General features: G+C 39.5%; 1 protein-coding gene across 2 annotated transcripts; it reads right to left on the bottom strand.

The window, feature by feature from the left end:
• Window positions 1-419: 419 nt before the first annotated feature.
• LOC109201291 (uncharacterized) lies at window positions 420-8,979 on the bottom strand. 2 transcript variants are annotated; one of them, XM_019356912.2, is made up of 3 exons: window positions 7,625-7,699; window positions 3,871-4,215; window positions 420-3,632 (listed from the first exon to the last, which is right to left on the bottom strand). In XM_019356912.2, the coding sequence occupies exons 1-3, from the start codon at window positions 7,689-7,691 to the stop codon at window positions 3,424-3,426; spliced, it is 621 nt and encodes a 206-aa protein (XP_019212457.2). In that variant the 5' UTR covers window positions 7,692-7,699; the 3' UTR covers window positions 420-3,423. The 2 variants fall into 2 exon arrangements, 1 of the variants encoding a protein (XP_019212457.2); XR_002061320.2 differs by lacking the exons at window positions 420-3,632; window positions 7,625-7,699 and adding an exon at window positions 8,754-8,979 and having other exon boundaries at window positions 3,873-4,215.
• Between the last annotated feature and the right edge of the window lie 5,535 nt (window positions 8,980-14,514).

Here is a 14,514-nt window from a genome sequence, read left to right as displayed (position 1 = left end):
CTGATTAGAAAGGCACTGTATTAGTATCATTACTGTCTCGCAGCTTTGAAGTAGACTGAAAAAGGAACACAGTTCATTTAACATCATTTTAATTACTGTTAGAGTCATTTTAAAGCATTTTGATGACACTTATAATAAAGCAGTACACTTAATAGCTTTAATATTTATTTAAATGCATCTTTAATAGCAAAATTCTAATGAACACTGTGTAACTGCCAACTTACAAGTTGCTTCTTTTGTTCTCTGTTATTTAACACATGTATGAAGTTTCCTTATGAGCACACAGGAGTCTGAAAGTATGCAGCAGTAACCTTTGTATGAATCTTTAGGCAGAACGAACCTCATTTATGCCTCTTGTGTTAAACCTCCAAATAGTCCACAAACATAACATAACCCAGTATATGACATCCCCCCCCCCTTTCATCTTATTTCCAATAACAAACTCTACTGGGGCAGAGTCTAGCAGTAACTGCACAGTCAATGCTTCACTGTTTCATTTTGCATTATACACTGAGCCTAGAAAGTATGAGGCCTGCTCGCTTTTGTCTGTCTCAGTAACCTCATTCACTGATCTGGTATTACGACACACCCTAGCCCGGTGTCCCATTTCTCTGCAGCCATGGCAAACAGATTTTGCTGCCGAGCACCTCTCGTCCCCGGCATGTTGTGTCTTCCCACATTTGCCGCATTTCTTGTCACTCCCCGCCCATTTTTTCTCTGCAGGTAGCCTGCCACGCTTTTGTTGTTGTGATATCCTGTCCATGCTTTTCCGTTTATCCCGTACTTCCTGTACTAAGCTGACCTGCGCTGCGACCTCCTCTGACTGTCTGACGATCTGATTCATTTACGCCAACGTGAGGTCCTTCATCAGCTGTAACCTGCGGGAGAGGTCCTTGTCTCGTATCCCGACCACGATACGGTCACAGATATTTTCCTCTTTACATGCACCAAACTCACAGTGCTCTGAGAGGTCATACAGGGCTCGGATAAAACTCTCCGCCGTTTCGCCTGGCCGCTGGACACACCGATGAAAACATGCTCTCTCATGTATAATGTTCCTCTACGGGAAAAAATACTCGTCGAACTTCCTCATTACGACGGCGAAGTCGTCACGACTTTCACCGGCGGTGAAGGTGAGTGACTTGTAAACATTCTCTGTTTCATTGCCCATCGCATAGATTAGGCAGCTCACCTGTACTTGTCCTTTGTCTTTGTGAAGTTTCGTTGCCATCCCGTAGCGCTCCATTCCGTCGGCTCATTGAAGGGGAAGCTTGTCGGGCGATTAAACTTAGCCATTCTATTGTTTCCTCCCTTATGGCATTATTCCGGTGATGGTCCGGGTTGGTTCTGACACCATGTAGAATGACCATTCGGCAGCTTTTCGTATAACACTGCTTTATTGAACATATGCTCAGCATCAGTTATGACGGCAAAACAACAGGTGCGACAGCTAGGAGTAGAACTGCCAATAGGCAGCCCTGCCACAAAGCATATCATATGGCGTAAAGCTGCAATGCCCACCCGCTCAACACAGGCAATAACATGACCCAGTATATGACAGATGCGGAGAAAGCCGACCACACTAGAGCCTTAAAAAATGTGATGCCGGATATCTGCCAAGTTGAATATAGTTCAGTTTAAGTTGAATATATCAGAGCACACACACATTTAGAAGGTCAGACACACAAAACAAATGACTAAAAGCCTGTAATACTGATACATGTGCAACTATTTTAGCAAACAGTAAAATAAACTACTAATACTTTGCAGTTAGAGGCCGTTCAGTTGTCCCTGATCACTGGATCCTCAGTCAGACTTGTGATTATCTGCAATCTAAAGGACTTCATAGAAACTCAGATTTTCAGTTCCAGTGAAAAGTGTTCACACAGGAAGAGAACAGCAGGAGTCAGAGGTCATGAAAGGTCAACGAAACTCAGACGAGGAAATAACTGATCAGTGATTTGAAGTGACTGAGTACCAAGGTAAACTTTTCTTATCTTTAAGAACTACTGAAACAACTAGCAATGAGAGTAAATCGTACTGCTGAGTGACAAATGTACCAGTAGTTAATACATTAGAGGGTTACCTAGGCAACCAGGAATGTCCATAACCATCTGTCAGCTACAAAGTGATGCATGAACGATGAGATCAGTTTATACTTGGATGTAATTTTAGTGAAACAGCTGATTGAGGATTAGTGTTGTTGAGGTTTTGTGGTCCAAAGCTCACACTCACATAATGAGGTCATATTTGATCTTATAAACAAAAACACTGATCCCAGGTCTGTAACACAGTATCCTGTAACCATGGATACTGAGGGTAAACAAACCATACAGCTCACAAAGATAAAGAGAAACTGAACTCACACATCAGATCGTGATAAAACATTCAGTTGTGAACATATTTCATAAATGTGTAATCTGAGCTCAAAATGATGTGACTACTGTCAGTGGACACAAAACCATCAAAGTGAAAAATGTTCAAGTTTTTCCTTCATTTGATTAAAGAGATAAAAGTTGTTTTTGTTGACAGCAGCTGTAGAGTTTTAATCTTTACAGTGTTTTACTTTGAGATTTTATAACTTTGAAAATCTGAACCTCAGAGGCGTGCACTACAAACCAGACTAATGTCTCAGTGAGCTGTGTCAAACTCAAAGTCAGAGCTTTCTGTGTCAGAAAGAGGCTAAATCACCATGGTAACTGATGGTGAAAAATCACCTGGACAGGAGCAGATCATGTTCAGAGTTTTGTTTTTAAATAAGCTGTTAGAGCCATGTTTTCACTGTGATGTAGATCCTCTGCTGGGGGAAAATGTCTCATATGTGCAGCTTGTTAAACTGTAACGTACTGAAACCACTGAATGAACCTAAACTGCACATCTCGTTGTTACAGGAATGTACCTGTATTAATTTAGTGGAGACATTAGTAAAGTTATCAATGAATAACGTCTCTGATTGGACTGGGTGGCGCTCACTGGGATCATTTTGTTTAGAAGAAAAGTCACATGATACATGAAACGCTCCTTTTCATCAGAGCGTGCTCAGAGCCTGAAGCAGAGAAAGTTAATAACCACCATGGTGATACCTGCTGTCTCTGACTGCAGTTTCAGGTTTAGTTGAGCCAGCTAACACAAAGAAAGCCTGACTGTGTTGAAGATGATTTGTAGTCACAGCCCTCTGGATGTTCCAGTTAACTACAGAGCTGAAATGTAAAGACTTGTTTTAAAGATGAAACTCTTCCACTGAGATGAGCTGTCAGCAGAAACAGAAGCAGCCATTAAGGAGAAAAATGAAATAAACATACAGTACTGTGGGCCTGCTGGCTGTGCTCAGTTCATCTGTTTCTGCAGGATTTTAAACACTGACAACACCCAGAACTCTGAACAGCAGCAGCAGACTCAAAGCTGGAAAAAGCTCTGAGACATTTAAACCTGCTGCAGGTCAACAGGAGGCTGGTTTGTTTCCTCACTCTGCTGTCTCCTACATCTGTAAATCAAAAAGATAACAAAAGCAAAAGGAAGCACAGCAGGAACTGACAGACCAACTATCAGTCCAACAGATCCATCCTCCTTCCCTCTGTCGTCCTTTCCTTCATCTCTGTTGTCTTCATCCTTCTTTGGTCCACCTGTTGGACCTGCAGGTGAGAAACAGGTGTGAGGTGTCAGCTGTCAGGTAGGTGATGAGTGAAGAACAGAACAGAATCCATTTCCTCTTCAAACTGCTGTCAGACATTATCTACTGCACTCTGATCACATCACTCAGACCAGCTGCTTTCTACAAAGTCTCATCATCAACATCTTTAGAAACAAATATCAACAACCAGGAAGCAGCTTCACCTCTGACCACACACACACTCAACTCTACTCACTCACCTGGAGGAACAAAAACCTTCAGGTTGATGATGCTGGTGAGAATCAAATTGACTGTTGTTTGGTTTGGTTCTTTCTTAGCAAAACGACACTCGTATGTTCCAGTGTCATTAATCGTCACATTCTTCAGAATCAAAGACACGTCTCCATCCTTCATCTGTCTGTCCTGCAGATCCACCCGGTTCTTAAAAGATGGATGCTGGTTGGCTGTAAGAAACGTTCCATTCCGGTAAACAAGAACAAATTCTGGCTTCAGATCAGCTCTGCTCCACTGTACAATGTGGATGTTGTTGTTCTGAGCTCGACATGTCAGATTGACGTCCTGTCCAGCTGTGATGTTTTTCTGGTCTGAAAGAAGAAACAACACAGAGCAGAGAGGTTAAAGGCCAAAGTACAACTGTTCACTTCTTCAACAGCACAATCAGAAACACACAATAAAAGATTGTCTTCTGTTATTAGATGATGATCTTTCACTGTGTGTTTCTTCTTGTTTCAGCTGCTCCCTTCAGGCGTCACCACAGCGAGTCTTCTGCCTCCTCCTCACCTGATCCCGAGCATCTTCATCAGGCCTGATTTGTGACAGAAGGACAGCAGCAAGAGTGAAAGGGAAGGTTTAAAGATGGCAGTGAGCTGCTGTGATGTTTGGTTTGGAGACGGTGGCTCTGACGCAAAGACAGGAGGCCGAGCTGAACATGTTCAGATTTTCATTGAGAGCAGAATGGATGAGATTATGAATGAGTTCATCAGAGGGAAGCTCAGGCTGAGAAGTTTGGAGACAAAATTCATGAGGAAAGACTGAGATGGATGAAAAACATCATCTGAAACCATTTTGTGAACAAATAAAAATATATCTTTAGTTTTCGAATCTGTTAGTTTGATAAAATCTTATTGATGGACGAGTTCATTGAGACTCTGGATGCCTGTCAGACTGAGTCACTGCTTTTTATTGTAACAGCTGTACTGATGCTCCTAAATCTTGCCTCTGACACAAACCTCTATACAGTAATAATGAAAAAAAGCATAAAACTATTAAAAACTCTTCAAGCAATAAATAATAAAACCTAAAAAAGAAGAAAATTATCTGGAAACTAAACTCAACTAAACACAAAAAGTCCAAATGGAATAAAAACTCAAACTAATTAGAAAATACAAAACTACAATAACTCTGTTCCACAAACAACAACATGTGCTGATAATAAGTGAACATAATGGGTGAGAGAAAGCAGCCTCTCATTATAATTTATGGAGCTACAGCTGTTTGTATACACTGAACAAAAAGCTTTGTAGCTGTATACTGACTCCTGACACTACAACACATCACACTGACACACACATTACACTTCTTTGTCTCTGTCACAGCTGGATTACAGATGTTAAGTCCACCCAGCCTTGACATAACTTTACACAATCAGACTGAAACAACATGAAAATAATTCTACTGTACTTCTTTTTTGTTAACAGTTAAATCTCAACTGCACAAACAAACATGACAAACATCAAAGTGGAGCAGAGTGATGGGCCAAATTCATTAAACCCCCAAAATATGACTATCCAGACTTGAGACCAGGAAGCAGAGTTGCAGTCTTACACGCCTCTCTGCAGCTTCCCTCCTCCTGTTACCCCCCCAAAGCCCCATTTCCACTGAGACTGTGTCAGCTCCCAGACAAAAACAGACAAAAAAAACCTAAAATCCAGCAAAAAACAGCTTAAACATGTATCTGGGGTACATGACTTAATAATTGATCAACAATTTGATTTAATCTGTGTGGCCGGGTGTGGCCTGCGATGCTGCTGCAGGTGAGATGGACTCACCTGCACGCCATCTGCAATCATGCCTTGCCGGCATAAAAAGCTGTGTTTTGTCTGTCACTGTTGTTGTTGCAGTGTTCGGCTGAGATGGAACGCTGCAGCCGTGTGTGTTTGTGAACAGCAACCGAGTGTGTAAATAAAGTTAATGGTGAAAAGTACAGCAATGTCATCAGGTCTGCCGTTTTTAGTTACAATATGCCTTACAGAAACCTGCTTGCAGCAGGATGATTATGTTAGTTTAAAAAGCACCCCGACTATTATGACTAGTTACTCTAAATATGTTACAAGTTATCTCCACTACATAAAAACATACTTGAGAATAACTGCCAATTTTTTTTGTTATTCATTAAATCTTTATTGTTTTAAACTATTTTGGAGCTGGCACAAACACATCCTCCAACCACACACACCCATATTTTGTTTTCAAACTCCATTGCAGTTTATTTCACACCTCAAACATTTAGTAAACAGTTAAACAAATAAAAGTAAATCACAACAAATTACAGGTAGCAATGAAATAAACTAACTCTTTTACGCTACGTCCACACCTACGTGGGTATTTTTGAAAACACAGCTGTTTCTATGCATTTGGGCCTTTCGTCCACACGTAAACGGCGAATCACCGAAAACTGAGATTTTTTAAAACTCCTGTCAAGTTGGAGATTTTCGAAAACTCAGTTTTTACATTTACGTGTGGACGAGGAGTACGGAGTTTGTCACGCAACGTCAAAGGTATGTGCTTTTTTTCACGTCACGCTGTGCGCCACGTTATTGTTTACATGAGATGAATTGCAGAATGGCAGATAGAGACAAAATACTGTTAATCTGGCTATCTTCAGTTTTTACACGCTTACATATACACATGCAGTTACTGTCCCTCTATTTAGAAAGGCAGAGGCGTCACGGTGTGATTATTTTACATGTAGTGTTTTTTTTCCCGTGTAATAATATTCAACATTGCTGTCAATACATTTTTCAAAAAAATGCCTCTCTGTGCAAAATGGGTTCAAAAACACAAGCCACTGTGGGATACTGTTTGTCCGTGATTTGAACCGAGGGAACAAATCATGGCAGGATCAGCCTGATATTATTTGTATCCCACTGTAACTTTACTGCATAAAGAGCTAACATCTCCAAAATGTCAGGAGTAGTTAGTCATTACAACAAGTGTTTGTGAACTAAAAATCAAGAATGTGGGATAATTATAATTATAATTATAATAATAATAATAATTTTCAAACACGCATCTTAAAGCAGATAAATCGACAACTATAACAGCTAAGATAGGCTCCTACCCAGAAAGTAACATAACAGAAATAGTACATGTACATTAAACGTGTTGAGTATACATTATGTACTTTCTTACAGGTCCTCTATATGTTGTTATTCATTGGTGCAATTGGATTGGACAGAAGTCATTACATTATAAGTGCTGTCATCTCTTATAGGATACGATATGCAATGAATGAAATACAATATATAATTTATTAAAAATTTACACAAACCAATAACAAAGATACAATAGAACCTAAATGAATGATAATAAGGAGAGACAGAAGAGAAAGAAGCCTTCTCATTATTAGACACCAAGTCACATGACACTATTGAACTTTATGAAATGGAGGCAGTTCATTCGCTGTGCCTACTCCTAAAAAGAGCAGCCGACAGAAGAATACCTGCACCTACAAACGATACTACACGCTTGATACTATTTGCTTGAGATGATGTTTTATCTTGTGTGGTATTTCTGACAGAAACCTGATTCCATATAAATGATTTCACCTTAAAGCAGTGCTGCTAACTGACTTTAGCATCATCACACCGACAGATAAACTGAATAATATGAAAATAGTTCTCAGAGGAATCATTAACATGTAACCCAGGCTCATTGTCTTCATTCCTCTTTATTTATATAAACTCAGTTTAGTTTCTAACAGTTAAATCTCACCTGCAGAGACGTACACGACAAACATCAGCGTGGAGCAGAGTGGCGCAGTTATAGCAAACATTTCCATGTTCTCTGTTTCTGCTGTTACGTAGTGATGCGTTACATAGTGACGAGTTACGTAGTGACGCGTTACGTTGGACTGTAGGATGGTCATAAAGTGCATTATTATTATTTCTAAACAAAATATATCAAATCTAAAGCAGGTCTGAGTGTTTAACAGGTTCAGTTCTTGAATGATCTCCACAGAACAACACAAACATAACGTTTCGCATCATCAGTCATCAGCTAAAGACCATCTGTTAATCCAGAATATTAACAATAACAACCTGTTAATCCACTGAAGCTCACATCAACCTGTCAGATTACCTAAAACACTGAAATACATCATCTTAAACACTTACTGTTGTTCTTAAGAGATCTGTTAAACCCTCAAACAATCTTCTGATCATCAGGATGGAACAAAAATCCATATAAAGATAAAAAGTGTGCGGTTGCTATAATCTGTCTGCCTTCTCTGTAGGTCAAAAGGAACCTACTTAAGTTTTATTTAACAAAATCATTTTTTTTTTTAAGTAAACAATTCAAAGATAAAAGTTAATCAGCCAGCAAACTTCACTTTGTATCAAACAGCTGAACAATCATACTAATATTTCCCCTGTTACATCCTATTTTTACAGACACACCTTGTGGCCTACCAATTGCCCAGTTTAAAAAATGTGTTAAAGTACAAGGAACTGAACATGTAGATGTGTAGAAACAACCCTTCACTAAGCTGGAGCTCATAAAACAAATGATTCTGACTGCTTTCTTTATCCCACGCTGCACCTCTATACTCAGCCTTATGGTTCCTCCAACTGCCACATCCGCTTTAATCCCTGACCTATTTTTACTAAGAGTACTTTTCAGAGCCTGTACTTTTTTTTTACTTTTACTTCAGTAAAGAAATTTAATGACTACTTCAACTTTTACCAGAGTACCAGAGTATTTGTACAGAATAAGTATCTGAACTTCGACTTAACTACAGATTTTTTTAACTCTCGCCCATCAGAAAGTGTCTGATTATCAGTAAAAATCTATTATTTACTGAATAATATGGAGAATATAAAGAAGCAGCTGTGGGATGACTTACTGTAGTCCGGAGTTCAGGAGAATCCTCAGAGTCTCTGCTCCTCATCATGATGTAAACATGAAAACATGTTAATGCTCTTTGAGCTGGAATCAGTCCAAAGCATCCGTGAGTGTGAACCAACAGACATCATTATAATAACTCTGACATGAATCCTGATAGAAATCCTGCTCACTGACCTCTCTAACTGTAACTCTGTCACTGACACATCTGCCAACATCTGTTCCTGTAACAGCTCAGAGGAGGAGTTTCCCTCACATTAGCAGAAAAGTCAGAACAGGAACGTTTTTGTAAATAGGGCTTAACACAGTGATAAACAAAGTACAAACTCACAGACTCTGAGGATTGTTCACGGATGTCTATGAGGTCTGTGTTCCACACATTTTCAGCCTTTTATGGATATGTCTGTGAAGGTTCTCAGTCATCCAGGTCATCGTAGTCAAAGGAGTTTGCAAAGAAAAGCGTCTGGACTGCGTCTGGACCTTCTCGGATGAGAGGTGAAACGTCTTCAAGCAACTTAAAGTCTAAAAGTCTTAAAGTCTTAAAGTCCAGACGCTTTTCTTTGCAAACTCCTTTGACCTTTTATGGATACGTTCCATAAATCTGCCTTTTTTCCTGTCCAGCAGTGTAACAATCAGAATTGTTGTCTGAAGGCCAAAAAACGACAAACAGATTTAGTTTCCCAAGTGGAACATTACAGCACAATTTTCCACTTAAATCCCAACGGATTTGCCTCTATCTGTATTTTATTTTATTTTATTTAATAAAGGCACAGTACTCTGTTTTTGGTAACCATTGTCCTTGATGTAAATGTGTAAAAACTTTGTATGTTTGTGTTCTGTGTCTTGTGTACTGTTTGTATATGTGTCTATCTTGCTGCTGTTACACCTAAATTTCCCCTTGTGGGACAATTAAAGGAATTATTCTATTCTATTCTAAGACCAGGAGATGGGGAAAAAACAAAGTAAGAGAAGTTGGGGAGAAAGCCGGGTTGTAACATAAGGGAGAAAGTTAACAAAAGGATAGAGAGAGAGAAAATAATAACACAGTAGGCAAACCACAGCAACAACCAACATATGCATAAATAACAGTAAATAATAAATTATTTATTGGAAAACATCGAGTCACTTTCTTAATTGTGTTGATACACAGAGGAAGACAAATCTCTGTCCTTACATTATGCTGCACTTAAAGGAGCAGGTCAACTTCCATGGAAGCTCTTTGTTTATTTATTCGACAAGAGATGAGAAGTCTGATATCTTTCAGAAGTCTGAACTCTGACTTTGAGTCATGATGTGGTTTGGTTAGCTTAGCTTAGCATGATGGCTGTAAACAGTGTGAGCAGCTAGCTTGTCTCTGTCAAAAGATAAAGAGCAGCTGTACCTGGGCCTCCTTGTTCTGATGGTTGTTTATCCATAACTGACATCTTTAGTTCTCACTGCTGAGACCACCCCCTAAAATTCCTCAGAGAAGACTGTTTTCTGTTCATATCTCTTAGTATGGGAGTGTAACAGTCTAAATCCAAAACTATTCTAGAAAATGATTTCTAACAGTTGACAGTTTATGAAAGCGATAGTAATGTAAAAACCACAGAGCAACAAAACTCCTGGTAAAGCAGCAGATGAGTGATTACAGATCTTCCTTGTTGAACTTTGGACTAAATAAAAATGAGGTGTATTCAATTAGGAAAAACAGATCAGATCCAAACATGTTTATATTTGTCCACTGACAAAGAAGGTGTTGCATGGCATGCATTTTCCACATATTTCTACTAATATTGTAGTTTGATTCCAAAAAACACAGACAGGCTGTAAAAGTTTTTTTTATTGTTTACATTAAAAATATTTTCTAAAATGTATTCATATAGATTATCATATGAAGGACATATTTGTGAGCCACATTTGGAGGATGCGTTGTTTCCTTGTGGTGATAAATTTGGTCTCCAAATAAAACCATTTTCAGTTAAATATTGGGCCAAATCACAACAATATGTTGCCTCAAGGCACTTTCTTATTGTAAGGTAAATACCCTACAATAATACAAATAACAAAAAAGAAATCATATGATTCCCTTTGGAGACAGTAGGGAGGGAGAAACTCCCTTTTAACAGGAAAACCCTCCAGCAGAACATGCTCAGGATGACTGAACAGAGAGAGGACAGTAGTAGCTGGTACTCTCTCACACAGGAGCACCTCCAGAGACCCAATCCAGGGCAGATATGGAGTTCTTAGAGAGACAAAGTTGCTGATGTAATTTGCAAAAGCCAGATCTGTTGCACTAAAGAAACCCCAGAGGGAGTCCTGATGGTGATGCTGAAGAGAGGGAAACTTCACTGAAATCCCTTCCTGCTTTTATTAAGGAGAAACAATCTGAGACTTCTGATGCATGTGAGACTAAACAGTCTGCTGAAAAAGATGTAACAACACTGGCATTTCCTTCTTTCACTGCTGCTGCTGAGTGAGAAAGATTCTGTAAAAGGAAGAAACATCTGGCTGAAACGGGAAAAAACACCATTGAAATCCCCTTCTGCTTGGGTCACACCTCAGTAAAAACAAGCCATTTATGGGGCCCGTCAGGCTTCCCTAAGAAGTAACAGTTTCAGAAGTGTGGTCATTATAAATATGTTTGCAGATATGAGAGCTTATCTACAGATTAACAGGCTGCTCGTGGTGGGGGCAAAAACAAACAAACAAAAAGGAAAAGATGGAGAAGTGTGTTTCATGAAGATGTGTTTTCATTTTAATGAAGAAGAAAAAAGATGGTGGAGAAGTTTTTATTTTATTATATTTTGTAGTGAAGACATTATTTGCCAATTTTGAGGTGTGGGGTTTCTACAAATATCAACATTGTTGTTATCAACATGATATGTGTGACCCATGGTAGGTACCTATTTCAATAGGACAGAGCCGTAGGCATACCGTCAGTTAAAATGGGTTTAATGTTAATACAAAATCAAATTAAACATGTAACAGTCGCACCTAAAAACAATTAAAAGCTTTATTAAATACAATTAAAACAATAAAATTGTATAATAGCAGGTGAGAGACAGAATAAGCGCTGCAGGGAACCTGTTAAAAACGTATCAACATATGAGACACGTTAAAAGGGATGGCAACTCACGCTGGACCCAAACTATACGGACTTCAAACTATATAGCAGTTTTTGAATTGTGTCGATGGGCCACGTAAAACCAGAGTTATGATAAAAAATACACGCGATGGGTTTTTTTGAACAAAACAGTGTGTTTACAACGGGAAGAACAGTAAAAACGGCGTTTTCTACAGACAGCGCTAGCAAACACTCTCCGCTTGCGAGTGAAAAAAGAAAAAGAAAAAACACCCCTTCCCTATTGGTGTTAGAGTTTACCGTGTTAGCCAATCAAAAAAATGATATGGCGACATGTGACATTTGGTTGTTAAGGAAGAGGGGGAAGTTTTAGGAGTGACACCCGCGACGGAAAGCGGGCGAGCGAAAGAAAGAGAGAGAGAGAGTTTTCATATGTGAGACATTAGTGACGTTTAGCGTGTTTGGAGGCTGTGGTTAGTGTGTTGTGTAGTTATTGTTTTGTATTGTGTGTCAGTTGTACTGCTGAATGTCACATTTGCTCCAGAAAAACCACCAAAGGCAGATTCCAGTGTAAACGCTGTCTCCACATGGAAAACTGGACTGATACACCTCCTGTTGTCAGACCTGCAGGGTTTAGGCCTGTGCTGTTCTCTTCTGTCTTATACTGAACACAAACTATTTTTTTGGACTGGCACAAATAATTTGTGTGCCTTCTTATTTGATGCAGAACACCTGATTGTGGGAGCACTGTGGGAGCATTGTTGGGAGCACTGTGAGGGTCATGTTCTTTGACTTCTCTAGTGCTTTTAACACGATCAGACCATCACTGCTGGGGAATAAGCTCACGGAAATGCAGGTGGACGCCCCACTGGTAGGTTGGATTACGGACTATTTAACAAGTCGACCACAGCATGTCCGACTGAAGAGCTGCCGCTCAGATAACATCCTGAGCAGCACAGGGGCGCCGCAGGGGACTGTCCTATCACCCTTCCTCTTCACCCTCTACACATCTGACTTCAGGTACAAGTCTCAGTCATGCCATCTGCAGAAATTCTCGGATGACTCTGCCATCGTGGGCTGTATCAGGGATGGACAGGAGGAGGAGTACAGGAGTGTGGTGGACAGCTTTGTTGAGTGGTGTGAGCTAAACCACCTACAACTTAACATCACAAAGACAAAGGAACTGATTATGGACTTTAGGAAGCATGCTCCTCCTCCTAACCCTGTCACCATCAGAGGGGCTGATGTGGAGATCGTTGAGGACTACCAGTACCTGGGGGTACACTTGGACTGTAAACTGGACTGGACCAAGAACACCAATGCTATCTTCAAAAAAGGGCAGAGTCGGCTTTTCCTACTGAGGCGGCTCAGGTCCTTCAATGTTGGTAGGAAAATGCTGACCATGTTCTATCATTCGGTGTTGGAGAGCGTCGTGTTCTTTGCAGCTGTGTGCTGGGGAAGTGGGGTGAAGACAGCTGATGCCAACAGGCTGAACAAACTGATTAGAAAGGCCGGTTCTGTCCAGTAGAACCAGCAGTGTCAGACTTGAGAACCTGGAGGAGGTGTCTGAGAGGAGAATGCTAAAAAAGCTTCTTTCTATCATGGACAACCCCTCCCACCCCATATACGTTTGCTCCGATGGACCATCGGAGCAAACGTAGCAAAAGACTCATTGCCCCGAAATGCAGAACTGACCGCCACAGTAAATCCTTTGTACCGGTGGCAATAAGACTGTTTAACTCTTCCTCACTCTGTAGGTGATTTTCCTGAGACGATTACCAATGTTATTCTGTTCCCTTCCAAACCGTGCAATATTACCCAAGAGTACTTATTGAATATTTGTTTTCATCCCCCCATCATATGCTGCTACTCCCTTTATTCTATTGCACAATACTTTGTCACTTTCTAGAATCGCCTGCACTGATAGTTTAGTTATTTATTCACCAGGATATAGTTATGTATATTACTTCGTTAGAGTTATCCGATACTATGTCTTGCACTATCCTACTGTATATTACTGTACACTATTCTTATTGTATATATTGTATATCTTATATCTATTTCATCTGTTCCTCTGTCTCTCCTGCTGCTTTGAGCATGTACATGACAAAAGAATTTCCCTCGGGATAAATAAAGTTGTTCTTATTCTTATTCTTATTGTTCTGTAAATAGTTTTAAATGGTTATATAAAAAACGCCTGAGGTCTTGGCTGCATTTTTAGGTAAATAGTACCATATAACTTGTGCATAATTTTTAGAAATGTACAATTTCTATTTGTATTTCAAGTTATGAAAATGATTCGTTAAATATGTTTGTGGGTTTTGCAGTAAAAAATATAACTTTTTTCTACTCGGATTTTGAATTTTTTGTCTGGATTTAGATCAATTGTGCTAATATAGTATGCCAAAATGAAAAAATAACTCAAATTTCAGATATTTGATGTTGTGCTGAAAATAATGATACCAAACAAGCCAAGATAAACATTTTATAAAAGTGAAATATAGAGGTAAAATCAAAAGTAGTCAAAAATGGCCAATTATACCCTGGACCACAGAGGGTTAAAGATATTTGGCTCCAAATCAAAATTGTTGTAGCCAACTAAGACAGAATTTTAATTCAGTCTCTTCTGATTTCTAAAGTAGTGGCAGGCCTGAATAAAGTTCCATTTGCATGAAAATATGTTGGTAGAAAAAGTCAC

This window comes from Oreochromis niloticus, linkage group LG3, assembly GCF_001858045.2.
Source record: "Oreochromis niloticus isolate F11D_XX linkage group LG3, O_niloticus_UMD_NMBU, whole genome shotgun sequence".
NCBI classification, from domain to species: domain Eukaryota; kingdom Metazoa; phylum Chordata; class Actinopteri; order Cichliformes; family Cichlidae; genus Oreochromis; species Oreochromis niloticus.
Note: the sequence above shows the minus strand (reverse complement) of the source record. Positions and strands in the feature narration are given on the sequence as shown.